Source organism: Aspergillus fijiensis (assembly GCF_003184825.1).
Source record: "Aspergillus fijiensis CBS 313.89 unplaced genomic scaffold BO72scaffold_5, whole genome shotgun sequence".
NCBI lineage: Eukaryota > Fungi > Ascomycota > Eurotiomycetes > Eurotiales > Aspergillaceae > Aspergillus > Aspergillus fijiensis.
The window spans coordinates 624456-644060 of NW_024468981.1; the positions used below are offsets into that span (position 1 = coordinate 624456).

General features: G+C 51.0%; 5 protein-coding genes and 3 non-coding genes across 8 annotated transcripts; 6 read left to right on the plus strand and 2 right to left on the minus strand.

Annotated features, from left to right (window-relative positions):
• Nucleotides 1-849: 849 nt before the first annotated feature.
• On the plus strand, nt 850-12660 carry BO72DRAFT_516563 (polyketide synthase A; the record flags this gene model as incomplete). The annotated part of the gene is made up of 2 exons (XM_040949588.1): nt 850-6339; nt 6385-12660. The coding sequence occupies 2 exons, from the start codon at nt 850-852 to the stop codon at nt 12658-12660; spliced, it is 11766 nt and encodes a 3921-aa protein (XP_040805564.1).
• A 413-nt stretch (nt 12661-13073) lies between these two features.
• BO72DRAFT_t38 lies at nt 13074-13144 on the plus strand. The gene has a single exon. It is a non-coding gene; the product is annotated as a tRNA-Gly (tRNA).
• A 1479-nt stretch (nt 13145-14623) lies between these two features.
• BO72DRAFT_444545 (SRPBCC domain-containing protein) lies at nt 14624-15389 on the plus strand. The gene is made up of 3 exons (XM_040943840.1): nt 14624-14781; nt 14845-14994; nt 15080-15389. Exons 1-3 carry the CDS (start codon nt 14728-14730, stop codon nt 15314-15316), a joined length of 441 nt encoding a protein of 146 aa, XP_040805565.1. The 5' UTR covers nt 14624-14727; the 3' UTR covers nt 15317-15389.
• A 122-nt stretch (nt 15390-15511) lies between these two features.
• On the minus strand, nt 15512-16622 carry BO72DRAFT_492387 (uncharacterized protein; the record flags this gene model as incomplete). The annotated part of the gene is made up of 5 exons (XM_040948289.1): nt 15512-15869; nt 15945-16318; nt 16384-16451; nt 16510-16546; nt 16599-16622. 5 exons carry the CDS (start codon nt 16620-16622, stop codon nt 15512-15514), a joined length of 861 nt encoding a protein of 286 aa, XP_040805566.1.
• Nucleotides 16623-17206: 584 nt separating this feature from the next.
• On the plus strand, nt 17207-18199 carry BO72DRAFT_516565 (alpha/beta hydrolase; the record flags this gene model as incomplete). The annotated part of the gene is made up of 2 exons (XM_040949589.1): nt 17207-17718; nt 17825-18199. The coding sequence occupies exons 1-2, from the start codon at nt 17311-17313 to the stop codon at nt 18197-18199; spliced, it is 783 nt and encodes a 260-aa protein (XP_040805567.1). The 5' UTR covers nt 17207-17310.
• A 277-nt stretch (nt 18200-18476) lies between these two features.
• On the minus strand, nt 18477-18550 carry BO72DRAFT_t43. The gene has a single exon. It is a non-coding gene; the product is annotated as a tRNA-Val (tRNA).
• A 239-nt stretch (nt 18551-18789) lies between these two features.
• BO72DRAFT_209530 (uncharacterized protein) lies at nt 18790-19395 on the plus strand. Its single transcript, XM_040939654.1, has one exon. It carries the CDS (start codon nt 18984-18986, stop codon nt 19296-19298), a length of 315 nt encoding a protein of 104 aa, XP_040805568.1. The 5' UTR covers nt 18790-18983; the 3' UTR covers nt 19299-19395.
• Nucleotides 19194-19265, plus strand: BO72DRAFT_t39. The gene has a single exon. It is a non-coding gene; the product is annotated as a tRNA-Gly (tRNA).
• Nucleotides 19396-19605: the final 210 nt, after the last annotated feature.

Sequence of the window (19605 nt, forward strand, 5' to 3'; positions counted from 1 at the left end):
GGTGAGGGGTGGCTGCGAATTAGAAGCAGCAACGACATAGCAGTCGATAAATTGAGAATGACTGAGTTTATATGTTCATAACAAAGAAGCAGGCTCCCATGCAGTATGAGTTTGGGCGTTCCTTTCCACCCCATGGTCGTGACCTCGTGCAGGTTGCATCCACCGTCAACTTCCTGGGCATGGCTTCCTAATCGGTTCGAGGGAAACCAGAAGCTCAGCCCTAACGTAGCACATGCTGTGACTAGCCCAGCTACAGAGCCCTCACCAATGACTCTCTAGGGCGATCTAGGCTGCAGACTCGAGTGGTGTGATGTCAATGACCAGGCATTCGGACATCTATCCCCATATCACCTTGCACAGAAGTTACAATTTCGAGCTCGATGGGTTTCACAGCATGCGTGTCTTTCGAATATTCCTTCTTGGGTCTCTCTGTAACCTGTGAAGGGGTAACAAGTCTCGACATGGTTGGTGTGAGTATCGTATATGATGTCTTTCAGCTGACATCTCGCAAAGTCAATCGAGAGCTGATCGCAGGAAGGTTCAAACTCGCACATCCCAACCCTTGCAATTGCTGGAACACTTTTCGCATCCAGTTCTACAGGTTTCAAAGAGAGCAACGAGATGGGATGTCAACTTATGCTTCTGGTCAGCGTTACGTGATCCAAACCTAATCGCCGGGGTGCTTACCCAGAGGACCCGAGGACATCCTTTCGAGCTCAGAACCGTGGTCAAGACTGAGAGTATATAGCATTGTGTCCCAACTATGCAAGAGAAGGCTGACCTGCTTCACCTGCTGCAGAGAGATGACAAGAGAGACCGGAGCTTTCATCCAAGATAGCAAGAAAGAAAATGAAAGAACCGATTGCAATTGTGGGTAGTTCCTGCCGGTTCCCAGGCGGTGTGACCTCTGCGGCCGAACTCTGGGAGCTTCTCTACAATCCACGCGATGTTTTGACCGACTTCCCTTCCCATAAACTCAACCTCTCCGGCTTCTATCATCCTAACCCTGATCACCTTGGCTGCACAAACGTCCCAAACAGAGCCTACCTCCTGCACACCGATCATCGTCACTTCGATGCTGCCTTTTTCGGAATTTCTCCTGCCGAAGCCGAATGCATGGATCCCCAGCAACGGGTGTTGTTGGAAACAACATACGAAGCCCTGGAGGCTGCAGGATATACCCTTCAGCAAATGCAAGGATCCTCGACTGCGGTGTTTGTCGGGGTCATGACTTCAGACTATCATGACATTCAAATGCGTGATCTAGATTCTGCTGGGAGGTGGGATGCGACCGGAACAGCCCCTAGTCTGTTGTCGAATCGACTATCGTATTTCTTTGACCTGAAAGGCCCATCGATCACGGTCAACACCGCATGCTCGAGCTCTTTGGTCGCGTTGCACTATGCTGTCCAGAGTCTAAGGAACCAGGAAGCAGAGCAAGCCATTGTTGCTGGAGTCAATCTGATTCTGGACGCGGGAACATACGTCAGCGAATCGAAACTGCATATGTTGTCGCCTACATCCAGGTGTCGAATGTGGGATGAAGCGGCCGATGGCTACGCCCGGGGTGAGGGATGTGCATCTGTTATTCTGAAACCGCTAAACCACGCGATAGCCGACGGCGATAATATAGAATGCATCGTCAGAGAGACATTGATTAACTCAGACGGCCGCTCACCCGGGATTACGATGCCGAGTGTTGAGGCTCAGGCAAGCCTGATTCGACAAACATACCTGAACACTGGTCTTGATCCCGTCAGAGATCGGTGTCAGCTTTTCGAATGCCATGGAACGGGCACGCCCGCAGGAGATCCCGTTGAAGCCCAAGCAATCCAAACAGTTTTCTTCCCAAAGGACTCCCCGTTCAACGCAGCCGACAAGCTTCATGTAGGGTCCATCAAAACACTCGTGGGGCATTTGGAAGGTTGTGCTGGCCTCGCAGGACTGCTAAAAGCAGTCGAATGTATCAAAAACCGTATGATTACTGCGAATTTGCTTTTCGATAAACTCAATCCAAGGATCGAACCATTCTACGAGCATTTAGAAGTTCCAACTCAAAATCTCAGATGGCCTTCTCTAGTCCCAAATAGCCCACTGCGTGCCAGTGTGAATTCGTTTGGATTCGGTGGAACCAATGCGCACGCCATCATTGAAAGTTATACACCTCTCACAGAATTATGCCAACAGAGAGGCGATGAGCTTGAAAGAGCCAATCGAGACCTACTCGTAGGTCCGTTTGTGTTCTCTGCCCATACCCGGTTCTCATTAATGCAAAAACTTCAGCTCACGGCGAATTATGTCAGAAGCCACCCCTCGACAGATTTGAACGACTTAGCATGGGTGCTAGGTTGCAAAAGAACGTTGCTTCCGTTGAGAAGATCGTTCTCTGCGGATAGCCGCGATGAGCTTTTGGGCATGATTGAGAGAACCGTCAAAATGGAAGAATCGGACCTGGAAGACGATTTTAATCGTTCGGCACGAAAGAGCCCGAAGGAAAAAAGTGCTATTCTTGGTATTTTCACTGGTCAGGGTGCACAATGGGCAGCCATGGGCCGTGATCTGATTCAGTCATGCCCCATATTCCGAGACTCAATTGAAAAATGTCAGCGAGCACTAGAGGGTCTGCCGGATGGACCTTCATGGTCGCTGCAGAATGAACTTACTGCAGACGAACCATTTTCGAGAGTCACCGAAGCGGAATTAAGCCAGCCACTAACGACAGCGATTGAGATTGCAATTTGCGATCTTCTCAGTGCTGCTGGTATACAGCTTGATGTTGTTGTGGGCCACTCTTCGGGAGAGATTGCCGCTACCTATGCCGCTGGGATCCTATCTGCAGAGGACGCCATCAGGATCGCCTATTATCGTGGATACCACGCTAGACAGGCGAGCACCAGATGCTCATCACGGCCAGGTGCAATGATGGCCGTCAGCTTGTCTTATACCGAAGCGACGCAGTTCTGCACCCAGCCACTGTTTCGGGGAAGAATCGTTGTTGCAGCCAGTAATTCACCCACAAGTGTGACCCTTTCAGGTGATCGCGATGCCATTTTTGAAGCCAAAGTACAACTTGACAACAGAAATACATTCTCCAGGATTTTGAGGGTCGATGTAGCCTATCATTCTCATCACATGCGCGCTTGTGCAGACGCATACTTGACATCTTTGAAGGCGTGCAATATCCGAGGGCGATCACCACGAGAAGGATGTAATTGGACTTCGAGCGTAAAGGAGAACGAAATATCTCTAGATACTGATATGTCTGCTCTATCTGGTCAGTATTGGGTGGACAACATGGTGCAGCCTGTGCTTTTCTCGCAGGCGTTGGAAATTTCGTTTCAGAGGAATAGCCTGCCTGACTTGTGCATTGAGGTTGGACCCCATCCAGCACTCAAAGCCCCTGTCATGGAGACGATTAAAAAAGTTACCGACAAGGAGACTCCATATGTATCGATGTTGAGACGTGCAGTAGCTGACGTGAAAGCCGCATCATTGGCTGTGGGCCTGGTCTGGGAACTTCTCGGACCTCACCGTGTTGACCTTGGCGGATACCGTCGTTCGTTTGAGCTACGGAAACCTAAATTACTCAGTGGCCTACCAAATTACTGCTGGGACCACCGAAGAAAACACTGGAGAGAATCTCGCATGTCGCGCAATTATCGTCTTCAGGGGCCAGACTCACAGCAGTCGATGGGTCGACGAACATATGATTGTCTGTCTTGTGAGACTCATTGGAGAACCATTTTGCGTTTGGAAGAGATGCAGTGGCTGCAGGATTATAAATACCACGGGAAACCACTGCTCTGCGCTGGAATTTTTATATCTCGTGCCCTGGAGGCAGCAAGGTCTTTCGTCAACCATAGTCCTGTTTCGCTTGTCGAGATACGGGACTTGGAGCTCTCTATGCCCTTGAAGCTGGAAAGACATGACTCGGAAATCGAATGCGTAAGCAAAATACGGGTCTCTAGTGGAGTGTCCAAGTCTTATTCGGAGTCCGTTGTTGATCTTGACTTTGCTTGCGATGCCTCCACTGACTGCGATGCAAACCTCCAAAGGTTTTGCACAGCCCGTGTGATTCTTCATTTGGGTAAGCCTCACACTGATGAGTTGCCTGAACAATCCCCGAGGCAACCGTGTCTGACACAGGTGGACCCCGATGTCCTGTACGAGCTGTTGGAGCATCGTGGCCTTGTCTGTGAAGGCCCATTTCGTGCGATCAAGACATTGCGTCGGACGCTCAATCATGCTAGCGCATGCGCTTCTTGGCCAAAAGACACAACTTCACCATTATCACTGCTCGTCGCTGCCTTCGAAACTGCATTCCAATCCCTAATCACAGCATTCAATTCGCCCTTTGTGCGAACAAACAGTTTATTCTATTTGCCTATCAGAATCAACCGCCTCGCCATAAATCAGGATCTGGCGCATCGAGTCCTATGCGATGATATTGACCTGAACATCGATGCATTTATCATATCGTCTGACCCTTGTAAGATTGAGGGTGAGTTTTCGATTTTCGACTGCCACGGAAACTCGATAGCTCAGGCAGATGGCGTGCTCTTGAAGTCGGCGGGTGAGCATAGATCTTCATGTCAAAAGAATCATTTCTCTCGGATTGTCTGGGAAGGTGATCCATTCACATGCTCTGGGTTGATCGACGAGCACCAGCCCAATGATGAAGAGGAGACTCTAGCTATTTCTATAGAAAGAATAGCTCTGTTCTACGCGCAAAGATCATTGTCTGAGATTGACCCACGTGAAGTCGCAACATTCGAGGCCCACCACCGTCTTTTGTACAATGAGCTTGACCAAGCAGTTCGAGCAGTAAAGAAAGATACCCAAAGCACTTTGCTGAAGAATGAATGGCTTGGAGATTCTGACACTATCGTCAAGAGCCTCACAGAGAGGTTCTCGGGGAGGGCGGAGGTCAATATGCTACAATCCGCCGGCTCACACTTAGCGTCGTTTCTGCGAGGGCACAAGACTCCAAAGCTGGGGCATGACCACCTCAACCGGTTTTTCTTGGAGGGTCTGGCTTTTAGATCGACACACAAACAGCTTTGTGATACGGTCAAGCGCATCGTGCACAAGCACCCTCATATGCATATACTTGAGCTTGGCGGAGGGAGTCGTCCTATGAGTATGGCCTCGAAAACTGTGGGTGATGCATGTGCTTCGTATTGCTATACGTGCAGTTCTCAAGAGCTTGTTGATGCAGCAAGAAGTGCATGCAATGATTGCACGGACAAAATCTCATTCAAGGTTGCAGACCTCAAAGCGGACCTTATCCAGCAAGGCTTCAGTCATGCGAACTATGACCTGGTGATCACAACTCTTTTGCACCTTGCAACTCCGGATATTACGCCATTATTGCAGGAAATTCGACGCCTCTTGAAGCCCGGGGGCTACCTTGTTCTCACGGAGATAACAGGTCAGATGGTGATGTCCCTGCTCATTTGTATGGGCATGTTTCCCGAGTGGTGGCATGGCAATGAGCCGAGGCAGGTAAGCTGGAAAGGTGTTTTGCCAATGGAGATTGACAGGCACTTGCGCGCTGCAGAATTCTCGGGCATTCATACTGTGACTCACGATGTGCCTAACGGCACCGCAAGCTATCTTTCCGTGGTAGTTTCCCAAGCTGTGAACACTACCATGAACATGCTTCGTGAGCCAATTAGGTTTATGGATCGTTTGCCTCTGCCGCAGAAAGTAATGCTCGCAGGAGGTAAGACTTGGGTAGGATCACGCTTGATTCAGGGCTTGACGCGAGACTTCGCGCAGTATGGTGTGGCTGTTGGTCTTATGGAAGACATCGATGATTTTGATCCAGTCACTATAGAAGATGGACTACCGGTCATATCTGCGATTGAGGTCGAGAAGACGTTATCTTTCAGTGAGGTAACGCATCGGAAACTGTTGTCCGTACACCGATTGTTCGAGCGGTCGAGATCTGTACTTTGGTTGTCATCCGCGTCTTACAGTGGTCCCTCTTTTCACAGTATCACTCTTGGATTAGGGAGAGTGGTAATGTCTCAACATCCAGATGCTCGACTGCAATTTCTGGCTGTGACAGAGCCAGGTGCACTCAGCCCGAATGTGGTTCTAGAGGCCTTCTTGCGTCTCTTGTGGTCTCGCCTTCCACAGTTTGCTGGAAAGAAGATGCTATGGACACATGAGCCAGAGATTCGCTTCGACGGTCGCAGTTATTTTATCCCACGTTTGGTCCGGGACGAGAAAAGAGACATAGAACACAGAAAGCAGCTATTGAAACTCACTGAGGATGTTTACCCTGATCAGGTTCCAGTCGAGCTGCATCTCACTTCCAAAGAAACCAAAACAGTGCGCATACAGCGTCTCCACAAATTTTCCTCTCGAGGAGCCGAGACGATTACTATCAAGACGCGATATTCAATCCCACTCTTGTCACAGGGCTCCAAAAGACTGTTCATGTGGCTGGGTGCTACTCAGGACAAAAATACAACAGTGATGGGCATCGGAGAGCACAACTCCTCAGTCCTTCGGGTCCGCCCAGACGAGGTCTACGTTCTGGATAAGAGAGATGAGATCATGCCCGCGGCTCTACAGGCCATATCCAGCTTCCTCATTGCTGATCTCATCGCATCAGCACTTCAGCATCCAGGCCCCGTTTTAATCTACGAGCCCAACGCAATCCTGGCCGCTACTATTCAGACAAGTCCGCGCTGGCGTAGACGAGAGGTCTACTTTGTGACGTCCACCAAGCAAGATCAGGTGCGGAGCAGATGGATCGGGTTACACCCTCAAGCGACCCGCCGGATGATTCAGCAAGCCCTCCCGACAGGTATCTCATACCTCGTTAATCTGGCCACAGGCTGGAGTGGCACGCTTGGGTCAAATATTCATAGCCTTTATAGCAATATCTCGATAGACCCAATGTGCATCGCGGGCGTGAAGTCCGCTGAGTGCAGGGGGCTCCTCACTCGAGCTTATGCGGATGCGAAAGCACATCCCTTGAACCTGTCTTCGTTTGCTCAGCGCACCTACGCGTTGAATGAGATTATCAATATGCCGGAATCTGCCTACACCCATCCAACAATCATTGACTGGACTAAATCGACCAAGGTCTCAATTCCGGCTGAAGGTCTCTGTTCTCCTGACATTTTCTCTCCGAAGAAAAGTTACCTCATGGTTGAGATGACAGCCCCGCTTGGGCTGTCCTTGATCTCTTGGATGGCACGACACGGCGCCAGAACTTTTGTCCTCACAAGCAGGAACGGCCAAGTAGATCAGGAATGGGTCGAAAACATCTCCAAGCTTGGGATATGCGTCAAATCGATGGCGATGGATGTGTCTCAGAAAGAGTCTTTGTCGCTGGTCTACGACAGAATTAGCGCCACCATGCCGCCCATTGGTGGAGTGGCTTACGGAGCCATGAGTTTGTCTGCTGAGGTATTTGAGGATGAGGCCGTTGATGATCTCAACATTGCCTTTGATATGAAGATCAAAGGATCATGCTACCTTGATCAGCTCTTCTCTAAGCCTACCCTGGAGTTCTTCGTGCTGTTTTCATCGTTAGGGGGTGTAAAGGGTATCGCTGAGCAGCCTTATCAGAATGCGGCCACACACTTTATGTGTGACCTAGTGCAGAACCGTCGGGCTAAGGGATTAGCAGCATCAATAATCCAGATGGGAATGGTTGTTGATGTGGGAATGTGTGCTGGCCAAACTAGACGCGAGCTCGATCATCTGATCAACCAGGGTTATTCGGCGTTGTCGGAGAGAGATATCCACCATGCCTTTGCAGAGGCCGTGAACGCTTCCGACGCAAAGTCGAAAGATGGCGCAGAGATTATCATCGGTTTCTCATCAGTCATGCGACGATGCGATGACCAGGACATTCCGCCATGGTGTTCGAATCCAGTTTTCTCCCATTTTACCTCGGGGAAGATGATCCACGAAAAACAGAAAGAGCCAGTTGCCGCAAATGCCACCATCAAAGAAAGACTCACAGAGTTAAAATGCGGTGAAGAAGCTCGTGATTTGCTCTTGAGTTTCTTATCCAGGCGATTACAGTCTGTGCTCCATCTCGACGCAGAAAGCATGCGTTCAGATGTCCCACTCCTCGATCTTGGCTGTGACTCCTTGGTAGCCGTCGAGATTGGCAGCTGGCTTGAGAAAGAAGTCGGAGTCGAGATACCAGCTGTTGACGTGTTGTACAATACCGCGGTTGGCGTCTGTACAGATGTTGTTGCACTATCCCTAGGGCAGAAGTTGCGAGACCATGAGAATGATCAGTCTATACAAACTGCCGCAAGTACCATGACGAGCTCCGACCAATGCATTAGCAGCCGAGACCGCGTCAGCTCGGCGACTTCAGAAAGTTCGACCGCCGCATGTTCTACATCAATGGCAGAGCCTAACCTTGTTCTCAATCGAGACTTTGCACGCGTCGAGCTCATGTCTCCATACCAGTCCCTGATCTGGTTTGCAGGAAATTACATGAAAGACCCGACGCAATACAATGTCGTGATATCCTACAAGGTTGAGGGCTCCTTTCAACTTGAAAGATTCAAAAGAGCGTTAGAAGAAACTGTTTCAAGGCATGAATCCCTACGCACGTCATTCTTCATGGACCATGTAAGTGGCGAGCTCGTGCAAGGGACTCTAGGAAGAGCGTGGCCCTTCTTTCATCATGTGAAGACCTCGGATCTGGAAATCATTTCCGAAGAATTCAAGAAGGCGGCGCTTCACAACTGGTCGTTGGAGGAAGGAGAGACCTTCCGAGCCACCGTGGTGTCAGTCGAACCCGGACGCCACACTGTGATATTCAGCTATCATCACATTATCATGGATGGGGTCAGCTGGTCCACCTTTCTCAGAGAAGTCAAAGCCTTTTACGAGATGAGGCCGCCTACCTTCAATGCCACACAGTACATCGACTACTCCGTAATGCAGAATCAGGCTATTCAGAGCGGTGCATTCTCGAAGGACGTAGAGTACTGGAAGCGACGACTCTCACCTTTGCCGGATGTGATGCCTCTACTTGGGCTTGCCAAGGTGAAATACAGAACAGCCACGGACAACTACAAGGCGCATACGACTACGCGTACAATCGGGCGAGAGCTTGCAGAAAGTGTTCGCAACTCGAGTCAAAGGCTTCGGGGCACGGCGTTTCATTTCTTCCTGGCGACGCTCCAAATTCTCTTTGCAAAGTTGCTGAATATTGAGAACATGTGCATCGGCATGAGCGATGCGAATCGAAAACATGAGCAGTACCTCAACACGATTGGTTACTTCGTCAATCTGTTGCCTCTGCAGTCTCGGATTGTGCAGGGCGATAGCTTTGCTAGTGTGTTCCAGCGAACGTCACGCGATGTTCTCTCGGCGCTGTCGCACTCGTCAATGCCCTCGAATCTCGTCGTTGACCACCTCGACATTCCGCGAACCTCGACGCACACGCCACTTTTTCAGGTGGCCATCAACTATAGAGTAGGGGAGATTACTGAGATGTCTGTGGAGGAGTTCAAATTGACCTACGAACGTAGCGTCATGGGGAACGCACCGTATGACATGTCCTTTCACATCACTCCTACGGCGCTCGGCACCTGCATCTTAGATGTCACCTGTCGAGATTACCTCTACAGTCCCGAGGCCGCAGGGCTGGTTCTGGACATGTATATCAACTTGCTAGCTGAATTTGCATCCAACTCTTCCCTGTCAGTACAGCAGTGCGCCTTGTTCTCGAGCAATAGTGATGAAACCCATTTGTCCGTCCGCCGGGGCACGCGGATCCGTCATCGATGGCCGGAGACGTTGTCGGCACGGTTCCGCACAATTCTACAAAGCTACGCCGACAGGACCGCTATTATTGAGGAAAAAGGAAGATACACATACTCTTGCTTGGGCGCTCGAATGTGCTCCATAGCGAATGCTCTCATTGAAGGAAGAATCACCCCCGGAACCAAGGTCGCGGTTCTCTGCCAGCCATCCCTGGATTCGGTAGCGAGCCTGCTAGCGATTCTTCTCACCGGCGCTGTTTATGTGCCTCTCGATCTCAGTAGCCCGATGTCGAGACATAGTGCCATCATAGACGCCTCGGGCGCAAATGTGATACTCTGCTCGGCTACGACGCTTGAGTCAGCCTCCACTCTTGGTGTGGCGACTATCATCAATGTGTCCGCGGTGCCGGAGCACTCAGATCCGACGATAGATATCGACCGTGATGGTACGTCTCCATCGGTCCTACTATATACCAGCGGCTCCACAGGCAAACCGAAAGGGGTCTTGCTCTCGCAAGTTGGCTTCATCAATTACCTCGCCGCAAAGGCCGAGGAGCTGCACTTGGACCATAATGTCACCATCTTGCAGCAGAGCTCTGTGGGATTTGACATGGGGCTTGCTCAGATACTCAACGCAATCATGAATGGAGGGAAGCTCGTCATCGTCCCCCAGGCGGCGCGAGGAGACCCTATCGAGGTTGCCAAGTTGATCCGGCGGGAGAAGGTGACATTCACGCTTGCCACGCCGTCCGAGTACATGGTTATTCTCCAGCACGGATGCAAGTATCTAGAGGACTACACCTCTTGGCGCCACGCCTGCCTCGGTGGCGAACCATTTACGGACCAACTGAAGCGAGAGTTTGTGCAACTGGGCCATAGATGCCCTGTTGTTCAGGATTCCTACGGCGTAACAGAAATCTCTGCTTGCACGACTTTCGAGACCATGAACGTGTCTCAGCTCGAGGAAGCGCGCAGCGTCGGGAAGCCCATCCCCAACACTTCCATATATATACTGGATCATAACGAAAATCTAGTGGGAATTGGTGTGCCTGGCGAGATATGCATCGGTGGAGCTGGAATAGCCCTTGGGTACTTGGACGAAGAACAGACGCGGCTGAAATTCGTCGAGGACCGGTTTGCGAGCGAAAAGGATATTGCTCGGGGTTGGACTCGGATGTACCGTACTGGCGACAAAGGCCGCATGCTCGAAGATGGCTCACTTATCCTTCTGGGTCGTATGGACGGAAACACGGAGATCAAACTCCGTGGTCTTCGGATTGACCTGGACGACGTAGGAGCTACATTGGTGAATTGCTCTTCGGGCATGATCTCGGCGGCTGTTGTTTGCGTCAAGGGCGATGGTGATTCCAAATACCTCGTGGCATATGTTGCGGTTGCCCCCGGCCGCACGAGTACCGACTCCGACCTTCAGCGTCTTGCGATTAGTCTTCCCCTGCCACAGTACATGTGTCCTGCGCTAGTGGTGCGCCTGGACAGTTTACCACGGACCGCGAATGGCAAGGTCGACCGAAAGGCAATCGAGACTTTGCCGGCTTTGAGCGCAAAGGCACCATCGCAGAAGAACAGGCGTTTGACCTTGGGTGAGGGCGAGCTCAAGCTCCTTTGGAGGGGAATCTTACCCAACAAGCCTCAGATCCAGCCCGAGTCGGACTTTTTCATGCTTGGGGGGAATTCTCTACTCCTGATCAAGCTCCAAGGTGCGATTCGCACTTCCATCGGGGTGCATATCACACTTCGCGAGCTGTACGCTGCAAGTACTCTATCCAACATGGCGCTTAAGGTTGCCTCACGGAAGGCTGAAACTCCAATGGCAACGATCAACTGGTACGAGGAGACAGCTGTCCCGGAAGCGATACTCCAAGAGACAAGCTCGCGCTCGGAGCCGCGCCGCTCCAGAGAATCAGCAGGCATTGAGATCATTCTGACAGGGGCGACTGGGTTTCTTGGGAGGACAATCCTACGAGCCCTGCTTCAGAAGTCCGAAGTCAACAAGATCCACTGCCTTGCTGTGGAGAAGGGACAGGACGACGTGCTCCCGTCAAGTAGTAATATCGGGGTCTACTACGGCAGCCTCCTCGATCCCACCCTGGGACTGTCCACCGCCGAGTCGGACACCCTACAATCGTGTGTCGATGTGATCATCCACGCGGGGGCGCATGGACACTGTCTCAACACTTATAGCTCCCTCCGAACGCCTAACGTGATGTCCACGCACTTCCTCGCGGCATTTGCGTGTCGAGCCCGAATCCCCCTGCACTACGTCTCCTCCCCGCGGGTCATCCTTCAATCAGGCCAGACATCTCTGGGCCCTATCTCCGTCGCGTCCCACCCGCCGCTCGCCAGCGGCTCTGAGGGATTTACGGCTACGAAATGGGCGAGCGAGGCGTTCCTGGAGCACCTCGCCGACCGAACCGGACTGTCCGTCTACATCCACCGGCCATGCACCCCGATCGGTGACAACGCACCAGACCAGGACGCACTCAATTCCTTGCTTCATTTCTCGGACCGCCTCAGCGCCACTCCCCGACTCACCAACATGGGGGGGTTTCTCGACTTCCAGAAAGTCGAGATCATCGCCGAGAGAATTGCCTCCGAGGTGACGTCGTCGGTATCGGACAGCACAACGCCTTCTTCATCCTCGTCGTCATCGTCTGTTCATTTCCGCCACCACTCGGGGAATGTCAGAATCCCAGTCAAGAGCTTCAAGGAGTACATGGAGAAGGTCCATGGTCGCCCGTTCGCGGAGCTGGGCTTGCCAGAATGGTCGGCGAAGGCGATAGAGTTGGGGATGGAGCCGTTGATCCCGGCCTTCTTGGAGGCGGTAGCGGAGAGCTCAGAGACGATGCATTTCCCTTTCCTTGGGGAGGAATGTGAGGGGTAGCTATCAAATAAAAAGAATCTTTCTTTGCTGAATGTTGATATGAGGGGGTCTCCAAGCCGCTTGGAATATTGCGGGAGATTGTACTGTACTTGATTGATGGCGGTGGTATGGATAGTGATCGTAAGGTGATGGAAGGAACTCCGTGGTTTTACAATGGAACCTCTTGCTGGAATCTATATAAGTGAAATATACATCGGGGGCGTTTGAGTAAGAAGGAGTCCGCACGTGCCTTTCGGCAGCAACTTGGTTTTGTGCGCATTGCTGAGTAATTTGTAGCTATTCCCCATGTAAGTCGTATGCTGAAGGCATAAATCGGGCATAAGCTGTCGGATTGGATTATCGCCGTAACGTGCGGTCGGGTTGAGAAAAAGATCATGCACTCATTGTCAAATTTGGAAGTTACAACACAATCAGCATCATTGGTCTAGTGGTAGAATTCATCGTTGCCATCGATGAGGCCCGTGTTCGATTCACGGATGATGCAATGAATCTTACTTTTAATCCACGTCCCCGCTTGTGCTACGGCCCCAGCGCGGGTATCGTTTTGGAAATATTCAGGATCATTTTTGGTTCCGAATAATGATCCCACTGCGCCGTACTGTCTGCTCGCTGCGAATAAATAGACCCGCATGATGTCTTCTTTTTGGCTTTCGTACACAATTCTTTCAAAATATTCACATGGGCCAACCGACCAGAAAGGCTTTTTTTCTAACCATCGGCTGATCTGCGCTAGATTAAACAATTGAGCCCTGTAAACGAAGCTGTAAGCCATTCTCGTACCTTTATAATGAGAAGCTCTGTTTGTTCTCTGATTACCGACTGTTCTCATAGCGGCACATAGAAGTTTGTAAAAACAGCGCCAGCTACACCAGACAGCACGTCACCATTCTTTCATTACTCAATCAGCCGGGGAAGCTATATTTTACTCACAGTATCGGCGTAGGTGGCCTGTACTAGGCGGTAGTCACATAGAATAGTAGAAATCGCTTAGCTAGCCTTATTGTTACTACCATTGTGCTCCTATCTATTCACACGTATTACTGTAAGAGAAAAGTAATCAACAAGGATCTAAAATATGTTTATCCTTGACTACTTTTGATATAAGAACATGCCAGGATGTTGAGGGCTACCTGTAGGGCCGAGGCTCCAGCTAGCTCTTTAAGGCTCAAAGCTCATAGGAGCTGTTCACTGTGGAACTCATTTTCCGGATAATCCTCTTGCCCCCCGATTTCTTCTAAGGGGTAAAAGCTCATGATATTTGGGAAGACAGAAGGTAGAAGGAGTTGATATTTCAGGATCAATGGACCAGGTTCTCGATATGGTTCTATAACACCAGTATGCTTGTATCGAGAAAGTGGGAGCAAAGAGGGTGTGGTTATAAGTTCCATGGTGTATAGCTCCTGTCAGCTGTAAACTTAGGGCCGTCCGAAGCCCTAGCCTAAAGTACTTGACCTTGACATTCCGACACTTAGGTATTATCGATAGAACTACCTACATATAGAGCACGGAGTAAAAGCTCTACAGGCCTTTTTTTCATTTTCTTTTGTTCTTCTTCCAGTATTAAGAAAGCTCTGAGTCAATCGTCAGTAGTTTTATCTACACTTTTGATCCCTCACATTATGCGATCCTTATTGCCATCGCCATTCTGGTGATTCCGGGCTATGTTAAAGGGTCAAAAAAATCCGAACTACTTTCACTACTTGACACGGGTCCTTGAGGTAAGCAGAACTGAGAAGTGGTCGGTCGCCAGACCTTTCGTTTGCGCGATGACCAGGGAATGTATGCAGTTGCTTCATGCCTCATGCATCACATGAGGGGAGGTGGGGCATGCAGGCTTATCTTTGGTGCCGTTGTTTGGCTTGCTCGGGTGAACAAGTGGGGCTTAGCTATGGCCCCTTCGACCCGCACCCCTTCCAGCTGAGCCTTGGCGCTGCATGATCTTACATGTACAAAAGACCCTTGAGTTTGCTGATCGGGTTGGGTTCAATAAATTGGTCCTGACCCATCGCTTGCGCCTTTTTCTACAAATTGAGGCATTTCAGCTTGATCACACAGCTATCAGTCACGATGATCGAAACCCAGGTCGAGATTGCTGCTCCACCTTCCAAAGTGCGCGAAGTGGTAACTGTTCTCTTTCATAGACTAGCTACCATGAAACACCACGCTGATTCTAACTCCTACCAGCTCTTAGACTTTTCAAGATACTCTGAGTGGCACACATCTATCTTTCACCTTCTCGAAGCTGGGGATAGCACTAAGACCCTGGAGACCTTAGAGCCGGGCGATGTCATACGTTGTGACGTAGATGGCATGAAGTTCGACGCTGAGATCACTGTATGTCGCGAATCTACCATTCAGAGATAAAAATGCATCCTTACAGTCTTGTGGAGCGGAATAAGCGCTAACCGTGCGTGGAAAGGAGAATTCCGAGAACCTATTCCAGTGGCAGGGTCCCCCGGTGGCTGGCTTGGTTGCTGGGCTGCATAGCTTCCATATGCTTTCTACAAAGGACGGGTCGGCGACGATACTCAAGCAAACGGAAGAGTTTACTGGTGCACTTGCATTTCTGATGGGTCCCTCGTTGTTGGGCAGGAAGTTGATGGGGCAGTATAGGAGATTCAATGCGGATCTCAAGCGCAGGGTTGAGGAGCTCTAATCGAAAGCCCAATCTGCGACGGGGGGCATATAGCACTTGAATAACTACAGTTCAATGGCTCTCGAAGGAGAAGCGTTTGATCCAGAGATTCTGCAACTTCAACAACCGGTCCTTAGTCGTTTAATGCAATGTAAGCGAATTATGATGGTGCTCCACTTCCTTAACTCACAGAGATATTATCCCATCGTTCAATGCTCAGCTGCGAGGTACTATCCTCTGCATGTTCTCTAATCGCTCCAGTGCAAACCTCTGCTGCCAATTGAAGGAATGGTCCTGATCCACACGAACCTCTCCCACATATGTACTTCTTCCTGGCTCACAGGATAGCATATCCTCTACCCCTCCATCCGAGTACGCGGTCTGAGAAAGCAAATGAACAAGGCCACAACAAGTATGCTTGATCATGGGGATCACAGTCGGTAAACAAGCAGGGATCACGCCCGCTGCAGTCTCCACGACACACCACGTTTCCGCGTCGGCAAGGGTCCAAGCGATATCATTAATCTCGAAGGAGAAGATAAGACTAAATCGGTAAATGCTGGCGAACACGACACTAACAGAGAAGGGAATCGTATTAGCGTTCCACAAATCGTCTACAGCGGGGAGAGATGAGTTTCATATCACACACAAACTCCCGCTCAGGAAGACAAGCAAGATTGAGATCCTCTGGCTGAAACCTGCGTGGATTTTCCAGATGAGCTGACCGGGTAGGGCGAGGATGCAGATGTCCGTGACGAAGTTCGGAACCCCATTGCCGATCAACGCGGCTTTGAGGTCTATGCAGTGACCAGCCAGGGTGGTATTGTACGCTTTCTCCAGGGGCATGCACTGAAAGATGGCGACAAGGTCGACGGCTATGACCCAGGCGACAGTGATGGTAGCGAGGATGATGCCCGCAAAGCGGATGAGACGGACTGGAAAGATGCGATGATACATCAGAAGAACGGAGATTTTGATGATGCCGACCGTGGTGATGTAGAGAGGCTCGAACGCGTATAGGAGCTGTGTTGTACAGGACCCGTCAACCATCACGCGAGCTAGGTGACATGAAAATACAATGATCGTACCTGGGAGAAAATGACTAGATCGGACGGTGGAATGCGGGACGTGTGGCGGCCCATCCCATGGTGAATACCTAGGCAGACACCGTCAGTATGGTTCGGCTCATTGCAGTTGTGGGGATTGGCCCAGACAGGCGAGGTTGACAGCTGCAATCACTATCACAAAGACCTAATGCACATTAGCCAAGAACCGCGTGAAATCGGAAAGAGATGGCAGATACCAATCCGACAATGAGTGTAATCATCGGGGCCTAGCCGCACACGCTTCCTACCCCGAGCTAGCAGTCGGGGAAGACAAAAAGGATGGCCAGAGCCGTAACTATGATAGTCGTCACTGTTTGATGAGGCTGGGTCGACTGACGCGGGTCGACAAAAGCCATGACAAAGGTGTGGATGCCATTGGAGCCTGGAGGAACACACTCGATTTATGCCAGCGCGCGGACAGGGATCAGAAGAAAAAAGGAGTGAGCAGACAAAGAAACATGATAACTGGAGCCTTGACACGGGATGGATAGTACGGAGCTAACTAGGTAGCTAGCTAGTAGGCTAGGAGGGATGTAGGTAAGTCGTCAATGCCCTAAGATGTAGTCGAGAGAGAAGCTAGTATATAGACAAGTTAGGGCCAGACTACCGTAACTACCAGGCCAACCATTGCGGGGGATTAGGCTCGAACCCCACCTGTCAAATTTATCGGTTCAACATCTCGGCAATAAGCAGCCAACCAGGCCGTGCGCTGTGCGCGAACGCGAGTCATGGAATGGGACCATCAACGGCTCACAACGTGCCTTGGTCCCACGGCCCCTGCCCGCGGGAGGGGGATCCGGATTATAATAGACCAACACCCCCCCCTCCTCCACCCCCCCCGCAATTTCCGCATCTGATGTATTGATCGCCTGGCTCTTTCTCCGAACTGCTTTCCTCTGCACTCCCAGGATGAACTCCCCGGTCATCGTCTTCTCCCTTGGGGCTTGGATCACCCCCCCTTTCTTCCATGCCCTTCGAGCTCAGCTCCAAGATCTCGGCTTTGCATCCAAATGTCCAGCCCATCCTTCAATTGGAGCTGAGCCTCCCTCCAAGACCCTGTCGGACGATGTTGCCTCTCTCCGAAGACTCTTGACGAATCTCGCCGACGCCGAGAACGACATTGTCGTTGTCGCTCACTCCTACGGCGGTGTGGTAGCACCTAACGCAGTGGATGGCTTGAGTAAGACCACACGTGCGCAGAGCGGCCAGGCCGGCGGAGTCGTTCAAGTGATCTATCTCGCCGCCTTTGCACTCGATCGCGGGCAAAGCCTACTCGAGATGCTGGGTGGGAGCTTTTTGCCGTGGATGCAGGTGGAAGTACGTCGCACCATCCCCCTAACGTAGGCTGTCTCCAACAAGCGACGGTGCGAATCAATCTCACACGAGTAAAGCTGCGCCTGGAGCGTGTGAAGGTCCACAAAAGCTGATTCTGCAATCCCAGGGCGACTATGTCCACATCGATAACTCCAGCCACATCGGCTGGCAAGACCTCCCGCTCGACGAGCAGGTTCAATGGAATACCTTCACACACCACACCTCCCGCGCCGTCTTTGCGGGCAAGGTGATGCATGAACCTTGGAGTAGCGAGGTCCCCTGTGCATACGTGATTTGCGAGCAAGACCGGGCCATGCCGCCGGCCTTCCAGGAGGGGTTTGCCGCAAAGGTCGCGGGTCCGGAAAACACATATCGGCTTCCGGCATCACACTCGCCGTTTTTGTCCATGCCGATACGACTGGCAGATGTGCTGGTGGAAGCCATTGGGGGGAGATCAGAGGAGGCCGTGTTGAGTCGCTTTTAGAGGGGGAAGGTCAATGCACTGTATACCATGTCTATTAATGTTATTGCCACAGTATGCGAATAGTGGTTGTAGGAAGTGGACGGAAAATGACCATTGTGGGTAACTACGAAGCCCTGTACTCGTGTACTATCGGCGCGGGACCATGCTGGATCCTTTTCATCTTACCAACTTCAATCTTCAGCATATGCTGAGGTCTCCTTTCGAATCGATTGTAAAAGTTCAACAGTGCCAGTAAGTAGTTCGCTGTGTGCATGTTGCGTGGAGACCAAAAAAGGAATGACCAGACTGGGGCTCGATCCCAGGACCTTATCGGTGTTAACGATACGTGATAACCAACTACACCATCCGGCCAACTCTTTGTTGGTCATCGCTTTTTGAGTACATACCCTAAAGTGAGTGATAGATTCGAATCGCCCTTTTCTGTTAACATGGTTTTGTTAAATTCACTAGTGTGATACGATATATCAGCATATATCCGAGTCTCCTCAATCCTGATCATGTTCGTCATATAGTCATTGTAATGGTCCCAGAAACTGTTGATAGTGTCATACTATGCATTTGGCAGGCGCCCTGCCAAAACCAACAAACAACAATGGAAGGAGCATAGAGCGCGAAGTGGCCTCATCTCCAGGCTTCCGCTCATCGTAGCTGTGGAGTGGGACGGTGTCAACGGTGATGGAATGTGTACTGTACAGCGCAGAGGGCCCAGGTCTTGAAGCCGCAATCATGCTCATTTTGCCTGCAGCGTCTTGCGAGAATCCATTCGTCGCCGTAATCGTCTGCAATGCTGGAAACAGGACTGGTTGGAGTTGGACCTTTCTGCCCAGTGTGTCTCGTGTTGTGGCTGGTGATGGATCGGACGGTAATGGTCGCTATTGCCCCGGGGCACACGTTGCTTTCCCACTGTGGTGATTGCGGGTGCCGGTGGGCTTGGATATCATCATCTCGATTGCTGGCTTCAAGAGGTATCTCAGACCATTTTATATCTCATGTTGCATCGTTGGTCAAACGGTTACGATTCTTGTCTTCCAAACAAGCGGCCCGGGTTCGACTCCCGGACGATGCAGTGACTTTGGCTTTTTGTTGCGGCCTCCTCTAGGGAGGCTGTGGTCTGGCTTGTCATATATGCCTTCGTCTTAGGTGGTGGATACCACGCATATTCACATAGTATGGTGACACATTGCTCATCATCGAAGTATCGGAATCTCTCATTTTTGCCAACGGGATGACTACATCTTCGAAGGCGGCATACGTCGATGGAGGTGGACTGAGACTCCCTTGCGCCGACGGCCAGCTCAGGTCAACCTCCTGTGTATCTATCTTCGTGATGAGGAGGCAACAGCCCAGATGCCTTGATGCTGCTGGTGGACACGGCTTGCTGTGATTGAGCAGGGATGAATGAAAGG

Excerpts from the sequence above, each read along its gene's own strand:
- BO72DRAFT_444545 (XM_040943840.1), top strand. The coding sequence starts at position 14,728 with ATGATCGAAACCCAGGTCGAGATTGCTGCTCCACCTTCCAAAGTGCGC. Across the intron at positions 14,782-14,844 it reads CTTCCAAAGTGCGCGAAGTG|CTCTTAGACTTTTCAAGATA; the intron begins GTAACTGTTCTC and ends AACTCCTACCAG. Across the intron at positions 14,995-15,079 it reads AGTTCGACGCTGAGATCACT|GAGAATTCCGAGAACCTATT; the intron begins GTATGTCGCGAA and ends GTGCGTGGAAAG.
- BO72DRAFT_209530 (XM_040939654.1), top strand. The coding sequence starts at position 18,984 with ATGCTGGAAACAGGACTGGTTGGAGTTGGACCTTTCTGCCCAGTGTGT.